This window comes from Phaethon aethereus (genome assembly GCF_964289735.1).
Source record: "Phaethon aethereus genome assembly, chromosome: 21".
In the NCBI taxonomy this organism is placed as follows: domain Eukaryota; kingdom Metazoa; phylum Chordata; class Aves; order Phaethontiformes; family Phaethontidae; genus Phaethon; species Phaethon aethereus.
The window spans coordinates 7488308-7497413 of record NC_138597.1 but is presented as its reverse complement, the minus strand read 5'-3'; the positions used below and the strand labels follow the sequence as shown (position 1 = coordinate 7497413).

At 36.1% G+C, this 9106-nt stretch overlaps 1 protein-coding gene across 1 annotated transcript in view; it reads right to left on the bottom strand.

Annotated features, from left to right (window-relative positions):
* Positions 1-1947: 1947 nt before the first annotated feature.
* The window catches only part of PRKCZ (protein kinase C zeta), a gene marked incomplete at its 5' end in the record, with an annotated part of 65213 nt that continues 58054 nt past the window's right edge, over positions 1948-9106 (bottom strand). Inside the window, 2 exons of the mRNA XM_082009402.1 lie at positions 1948-2440; positions 5504-5619. Coding sequence (XP_081865528.1) covers positions 2353-2440; positions 5504-5619 — 204 coding nt within the window. The 3' untranslated portion in view covers positions 1948-2352. The remainder of the gene's footprint in view (positions 2441-5503; positions 5620-9106) is intronic.

Genomic DNA, 9106 nt, shown 5'->3' with positions numbered 1-9106 from the left:
ACACTTGCACATGAGCAACCAAACTTGTATCCAGCAAACTATTTGGCAACACAGCAACATTGTAAATGCCTGTAAATATTTAAAATCAAGTAGTCTTTACAATATTTGTTTAGCAAATGTGTCTTTCTGTTCTTCCTTCCCTCCCTCCCAAAATGTTCTGAAACCTAGGAAAAAAAAGATTAAAAAGAAAACCCCAACCCACATTTCTAATATTTCATTTTAAAGTCCTATGCCCTGGCATGTCAAAGAACAGCTTAATCTGTCATATATCCATTCATGAGCTGCCTGCAGTCACTCTGATAACTATTGATTAGTTTTATTACCAGGGGAGTTGAAAACACTGAAAGAAAAATTACTCCGGGTAAATAAAGTAATTGCCAGGGACAAGGGGGGAAAAAAAAAAAAAAAAAGAGTAATTTAAAAAATGACAGATTACATTAAAAAGGTATGTTTCCTTTAGTAGATAATAAAGTATCTAAGTCCAGGCATTTGAGGCAAATACTTCTTACTACTTAAATTATTTAGTGCTGATTAAAACACATTTTGCTTAATATGAAAAGCTACAGTCCAACAGAGAGAAACCCACAACTTAAATCTGAATGGGATTAATATAACTAAATAACCACAAGTCTGCATAATTGTGGCTAATGAGGGGATACAAAATGTAGATTGATAATCAATGATTAATTGAAAACTTTAAACAATATTTTGGCAGTCTCGTCCTAGCACCTCATGACTTGGATGTGAATCTGAAAGATGTCACGTTCAGCACCTAATGCAATGCTGTACCCTGAGAAAACCATATGTTAAAGAACATGAAAGGGTTGCAATTTATCCTGCATTTTACACCAAATTAGGTGAGATGTCATGGCACAGGGTTTCTCATTCTTCCCTCCCAAATGATTCCCTCCCCCCCATCTCTACAACCCACGCAATATTGTTAAACCGCATCTAGCAAATGGAAATACTGCCTCTGCTGCTGTTACTTACAGAGGCAGGTAAATCTTCACAAGCACCTGAAATTTCAGATAGCGAGCACACTTACTAATCCTCAGATGTAGCGACATGAGCTTTTCCAAGCTGATAAATCATTAACCTTTTGGATGTAATATACCCTTTCCCTGCCCCCCGACACCCACCTCCCCCCCCCAGTTTCCATGAGAAGGTATTGGATAGTTATTTTTTGCTTTATCTCATTTCTTAGGTATTTCTTCCATTAAAAAAATTTACTACTTTGATGCAAATAATTTTACTAAAGCATCCCATTCTCTCATGTAGAATGATTAGTTATTAATATACACTCAGTAATTGTAAGCAGACAGTTTATCGTAAGTAGGAGGTGTGCTTTATCAGGAAAGTGTATTTTATATTATGGTTATTCTAGATTTACTACTTAAACTTTAAGGCTATGCTTTATTATGCTTTTGCTCTATTTCTGAATATTTGTATTGTTGATAAAAATACTTTTCAAAAAATCTAATACACAACATCATTGTAGGTCTAGGCACTGCTTAAGTCTTTTCCGAAATCTTCTGTGTGCAAATTTAGTTTTCTTCAATCTATACATTTTGGTAAATTTGGCGTTTAAAACAACGGATTTTGAAATTGGTACTGCAAATTCTGATTTGGAATTAATATTGCTGAGTCACTCTGCATTTCAAATTCTATAAAGATGCAAATGAACATTAGGCTGCAGCTGTGAACCGTGTGTTTTACATATGTAAATGGTTACTTAATATTAACAAGCAGAACTTACCAGGTTTAAGAACGTTCCAAATATGTAATAATTCTTCAATGCAGTTTATCCATTTAGGCACTTAAATCTTGTACCCAAATTTATGTTTTGATTGCTAATAAAACACAACTCCTTTTAAATATATCTGAGACGTTTAGACAGGTACCACTTGTGAAAAAAGGCATCAAAAATAAGCTTCAACACCACCGTAATATACTTTATTCTTCAGGATGTTACACTGTAATATTCTTCAAATGGTAGCTCATTGCATCAAATGTTTGTAGAAAGTGTGTAGGTCTCAAGGTTGTTCAGAATCTCTGTTTCCAGGAATGCAATGAACATATCAATCCTTCATGAAACAGGCACAAAATGCAAATTCCTTCATTAATGAAGCCAGTTGTGTGAGTGCCCAGAACTCAAGAATCACTAAGTGGCAGAAGACACCCACCAAAATCATTATTTCTCTTCTTTGATTTTCAGCAGCAATTCTTTTTTTTTTTTTTAAATCATTGGTCTCCATCCAAAATCTTACAGTTCCCCAGCCTTGCATGCATATACTGTAGTTAAGGATAAATTTAAAGGTCATTCACATTGTCCACAACGAAGATGTCATTCCTTCATACTGTTTCTTCTGTTGACAGCAACAATGGATTAATGTATTCAAATCCTTCGAATTCTGACTGATCTATTCGCTTTATTATATCTCTGAAAACAAATAAAAGGACTGTTTTAGTTTTATTAATTGCAAATACTATTATTGTTGCTGTACTTTTTCTTCAAGTAACAACAAAATACCTTACAGACTTAAGTCTTAACTTACAATACATACTTATACATGTATGTATATGAAGTTGTACAGCAGCAACAATAAACAGGAAAAAAGTCTCTGAACATACAAATACTTAACACTAATGTTTTATCCCAGTTTTATCCCAGCAATATGACTGGAAATTTTGAAGCAACTGATAAAAAGTTTCTTCTGCCCTTCCAGTTAGGCAACATGCATACTTACAGGGCCCAAAAAGAAGCATATAATAAATGACTGTTGGTTTGTAACACCAGTTTACAAATAAGAAACAGGTATTTTGCTGTCAGCAAGGGCTGCTAATGTTACACATAAGATAAATACTGTGAAAGAGTCAAGCACAAAGCATATTGGATGCACAAAAAATCCAGGGGAAGACTTATAAATCAATGGATATAAAAAAAGAGAGAATTTCTTTTAAGAGGTGATGTTCATAAAGCTTCCTGCTATAGGTGCTCATACACTTGGTATTTGCAGTTTTGTTGTCAGTTAGAACCTGTAAAGCACGAACGCTTTGCAGTTCTTTGGTGTCACACATAACAACAATACAATAAACAACAACAACTGAAGCACTTCACACTTCCGTTTCCATTCAGCTATTCACTTCATATATGCTGGGCTCCTGAGAAAGAGGGAATAGGTTGTGAGCTCTGGATCTATGATACATAGGTAACACCTTACAAAATTCAAGCTTGAGCACCTAAGCACACAAATATCCACAATGAAATCTCCAAATACAGTTACTTGAACATCTGCTTCCCAAGAATGCAGCAAGAGAAAGACCCTGCAACAGTGAATTTACTGCCACTGGAGTAGACTCAGTGGATTGCTAGTTACAGAGTTCATTTTTACAATCACAAATTTAATCAAGTAACATTTGTACAAAAGAAATTCCCTGACCAACTAGCTAATCCTGAGGGTTGACCTAAGATGACCAGGCACTTTATGAAAGAAGCTTTGAAACAGTATTGCCTTTCTTTCAGGGCAGTTTAGCTTTGTGTGTAGCAACAAAGGGGGAAAACTAATAGAAGCACATAGGCTAGAATATGACAATCTTGTGCATTTAATTATGAAAGCCTCTGGACAGTATGCAACAGCCTCTGCTTGCCAACATGGCATCCCACTATCTGCAGTACTTCAGACAGTATCTAAGAAAGAAGTCATAAATCCATTATTAAAATTCCCTTTCCAAACACAATACTTTAGAATCAGCTTTATTAAACATCTGATTAGACCCACATACTCATTCTAGAACAGCATCAATCAGCAGCTCTACAGACCAGTTTGAAATTGTAAAGAATGCAAAGCACTGGAAATTTAAGAAGTAGGTTTTCTTCAAACATGAAACTGGTGAACAGGACAACAGGCTGAAAACATTTGGAAAAGAACGCATTAGAGTCTTCAGCAGAGGGCATCTGGTCAGATAAGGAAGAACAAACAAATAAATGAAATATACTGGGGGGGGGGAATGTGCAACATGCAAGGAAACCTTTGCTGCTCTCTCACAGTAAAGCTCACGTAAAAACCCTAGCTGCACAGATTTTAGGATTCCAAGTACCCTTTGATTCATTTTACTTTTGTATCAAAATGCTAAATAAGCAGCAGAACATTTCAATGTACTTTCGATGATTGCACAAAAAATTTCAGAACACGCACTATTATGCTTTTTAGTGAGAAACAGTATTTTGAAGCTCTTTAAAAAGTGTATTCTAAGTGCCATCTGGCATTAGTGTCACACGCTCAAGGCTTGAGAGAAAAATGCACCTTGGAAAAAGAATAGACCTGACCCTCCCCAAACTGTTCATTCCTCAGCAATTAGATACTACGATTCTCACACTGATGTCATTTGGCCCACCCTCCCCTCTAAGCTCTAATAATACATTTATCATCAGACAAATGCTAAATGCTTCACAGACAAATGAAGTCAACAAGACCATTTTTTCCTCTGACATCTTCCCCCATCGCATAGAGCTTTCTCTTGTTTTTTCAGAGCAAGTTCAAGTTCCAATTTGATTTTTTTTTTTTACACTTCAGTAAACCCTCAAAACTGTATACAATTATTCTCTTAAAGACTCTGGGCAATCTACGTCTCCAAAACTATAGCCTGTCGTCTTGGGGTTGTTCAGTCTGGAGAAGAGGAGGCTGAGGGGAGCCCTCATCGCTCTCTACAGCTACCTTGAAAAGGGGTTGTGGTGAGGTGGGTGCTGGTCTCTTCTCCCAAGTAACCAGCGATAGGACAAGAGGAAACAGCCTCAAGTTGCACCAGGGGAGGTTTAGATTGGATATTAAGGAAAATTTCTTTACGGAGAGAGTGGTCAAGCATCGGCACAGGCTGCCCAGGGAGGAGGTGGAGTCACCATCACTGGAAGCTTTCAAAAAACGTGTAGACGTGGCACTTTGGGACATGGTTTAGTGGGCTTGCTGGTATTGGGTTGATGGTTGGACTTGATGATCTTAAAGGTCCTTTCCAACCTTAATGATTCTGTGATTCTTATACACCACCTTATATCCAAAGGAACATCTTCCTTCACGTACAGCAATCACTCCTCAGCCTTCAAATTCCTTTACTAAAACACACTTTTTCTTCCTGCAACATTTTTCCATAGCACAGTTAAAGAGCTTTTCCTGCTATCTCGAGCTTATTCTGAGCCCCAAGGAGCCTCAATTGTTTCTCCAGAGTACAGAAATACAAGCTGCCTGGGTCAGGAATCAAATTTCCATCTCTTCTTCCCGTGCCAAGCGTACGCTCAAATCAACACTGTACTCTTTATTAGAGTACTGGCAGTCTTCTAAAACTTAAGTATGATGAGTTATGCAAGATACGTAGGATAGAAAGAACTTCAAACTTACTTTAACCTGACTATCTTTGACTGCGAAGTACATAGTTTCTTAGTAATTTTCAAGTAATTCATAAATTAATTTCTTAACATACAATTGTATTTGGGGAAAAAAGGAAAGCATACTCATCATCTGGGGTTAGCTGCACAGGTTCGCTGGTGAACTGTGTATCAAAGTTATCCAAACCATAATCATCTGTGATCTGAGGCTGGAATGGAGGGGTTGCTTCCTTCTTTTCCAGCTAAGAAAAAATATAATGGGGGAGGAGAAAAATTAAAATGTTAAGTATTTACAAAATTCCCTAAGAACATTAACAGACATTAGCTCTAGAGTACATGCACAGAAAAGTCACTATAGTTGAGTTTAATATTGGTGGAAGATACACATTAAATACAATCTGACATTAAGTTTTAGACCAGTAGATTTTGACACTAAATGTTATACGCTCATCCTGTTTATCCTATTGCTGTATTTTAAATACAAAACCTTAAACAATTATCAGAAATTAATAAAATTTTAAGACTATTGAAAAAGCTGTTCCCAAGTCTCTTGCCCTACATACTAAGAAAGTGTTGCTATACGCATCTGGCTCAAAGGTTTTTAAGCTGAGAACATACACCAGAAGTTTTCCATTCAAGCCAAGATGCTTTCCCAGAGTATAACTCTTTTTTCCATTTTATAAGCTCCTCTAAAGCTGCCTCTTGTAAATGCAACCTCTTAGATTACATCTAATCAACATAGCCAGGCTTGTATGTTAATGTTATATGTTAATGTTAAAGCAGAGAACAAAAGAAGTAAGCAATATTTGCATCCCAATTGCTAGCCACATGGGTAAGCAATCGTTAAAAGCAAGTTTACCACCAATGACAAGTAATACTACTGTTTTCTACATGTTACATCTATCATAACACCAAGTCTCTCAACTGAAATATAGACTATGAAGTACCTTAAGTTACAATAAACCAGTGGAGCTCTTATATAATTGAGTATGAATTATTCTTCTCACATTTTTCCTGAAGTTATTAACTATATGCTACTCACTTTTGTGAACAGAATCCTCTTCATCATGACTTGCAATTTCACACTGCACCCTAATATAAATACTGTCTAACAAACCAAAGAAAGCTCTCTCTTGCTTCATAAAGAGAAAAAGGGAAGAAAAAAACCTCTCAAGTGCAACATATTACTTCAATTGATGCTTAAACTCACTGGTTGTAAATCAGCATTAGCTGTCCCTCTCCCATCCGTACACTCTGGGGAACATTCAAACTATTCTTTTACATATTAAGTAGACCATGCAGCAGCCAAGTGATAGCTACTGCTCAATTCCTTCATACAAGCAAACAAGCTAGTTCAAAGCATTATATTCTGGGAAAACAGTAATAGGTAAACAATACTGCTTAACATCAAAGACAGGAACTTAAAAACAGTGTGAACTGAACCACATTGATAAGACACAAAGAGAACAGCTACTTTTTCAACACTTTTTAGTCTATCTAGAAATTCATAGCATTTCAAAGACATTGCTTAACATCGTATGATTTTAGTTAAGCTTGTTCTACAAACATGTCTGTGTTTTATGGAAAGATGATTGGCCAAATACTAATATCCATAGTCATCACTATGCTGAGGTAATGCCTTATACTAAAAAAAATATGGAATTCAGGGGTGGAATTAACACTAGAGATGAATTATGTATGAAAAGGTGTAACATTTTAGAAAGCGTAACCGGTACCTCTATGCATTTCTAATGCCTCACTAACTAGAAATAGTAAGAAAACCAGAGTATCTGTGTGCTGCCGTGAGCAATGACAGAAAAATAGGGGAACTAAAAACAATTAATAGTATCTTTCATTCTAAATACAAGATCCTCACGTCTACATACTAATGAGGGGTATGGCAATACTCTTTATAGGCAAACTGCCCATGAAGAAATCTTACTAGCTCAGTAAGTATAGAATCATCATATTCACTAAGCATTAAATAAGAAAGTATCATTCACTAAAGTCTAAAATTACGTCACAGAATTACATTAAAAATTCACAGAACCACAGAATATCTCAAGTTGGAAGGGACTCATAAGGAGCAGAGTCCAAAATTACAAGCAACTGATTTAAGTTTTCCTGAATACTCTAGACTTACGTGATATCGCATGGCCATTTGGTCTGAGAAAGCTTATTTCTTAAAAGAAGTTACTGCAATGACTTCAGACACTCACCTGGATTAGACTGAAATTAGTACTTTAGAAATAAGCAACCCTCAGTTCTGGCCTTAGCTTTCCCAAATCCCACACAATACTGACCACAGTACTTCCCGAGTTCTCTCACATCCAACATCTCCTGAATCTCCTCCGCCTCCTCTCCATGATCACCTGTCCATCTCTGTTTTTTTTTTTCCTCAGGCTACTGAAGAAACAGGTTTTTGACTACCAACCAGTACAAGTATCCTGATTGGACAGCTGCTTTTGAGAGACAGAAGGGAAAAGCTGAATTCCCTTGTCTTCCCTCTAAACTGGTCTCATCTACCAGGGTGCTCAGTTTGACACAAACCAGAATGTAGTATTTGTGAGATCCACCTTCCTTCAAAATAAGCAACAACTGATGAAACGGCTCAAAGCTTTCTAGGGTCGTAACTGCCAAATGAACACTACAGTGTGGAATTCCCTCTCCCTTCACAATTATATTAAAAATACAATATCTGTAACATAAGCATTTGAAGGGAGTCGCATTAAACCTTTCAAACAAAGGCTCCATTTGATTTAATGGAATCGCGACTAGTTTGACCCTTACAAAGTCATAGAAGCTTGATCAATGTCCCTTTCACGACCTGTAATCTCTCTTTTGTAGCTCAATAGGGAATAGTCAGAAGGTATCACTGGAAATTTAGTTCCCGAACCATATACAACTGTATCATATTCCAAACAGTAAGACATATGCATTAATACAGTAAAAGACAGGAAGATAAATAAGACATTTTCAACTTTCCATTCAAAAGGTTTAATTAAAAGAAATTTAAATGGCTAGATTCTACAATCCAACCGGCTTATATATTTACTTTCCTATCAGTGAACTTCCAGATGTAAACACCAAGTCTTAGGAATGTGGAGGATCAAGCATAATTGCAACACATTGACCTGGCGAGTACTGTGAGAAACATTAAGATAATCTGGAAAATTCACTCCGTCTCCAAAATGTCAATGCTTATTTTTTAAATATTTGATTGAATCTCCCAATTTTTCTATTAAAAAATTCTGCCATTGACCCTTATGCTCCAGAATTATTTTGGCACCAGACTATGGCACTTCTTCATAGCCACATACCAGACTGAGACAACAGTTTAATTCTAAACCCAACTTTGACAGGTTACCCAGCATGCCAGTTACAGACAAGGCATGGCAAATGATTAAACTGGAATTAAATATACCATCTCAATGAAAATGCTAGCATGTATTGCCTCATGTTCTTTTTTAATCAATTTTGTAGTTCTACTTTTTTATACTTATTTATAGATGCTAGTATGTTCCATAAAAACAACACAATTCTTGCAGCAACACTTCAAAAGCTGTTACTGAACATTAAAAGAAAGTGAAAATTTTAATTTGGTCCCAGATTGCCAGTTTACCAATTGTTATAACCATAAGTATTTTATAGATAGTAGAAGAATTGTGAAAATAGATGGTTATCTATTTATGACCATCTAAAATGCCAATTCCACAAAACTTTTCCTTA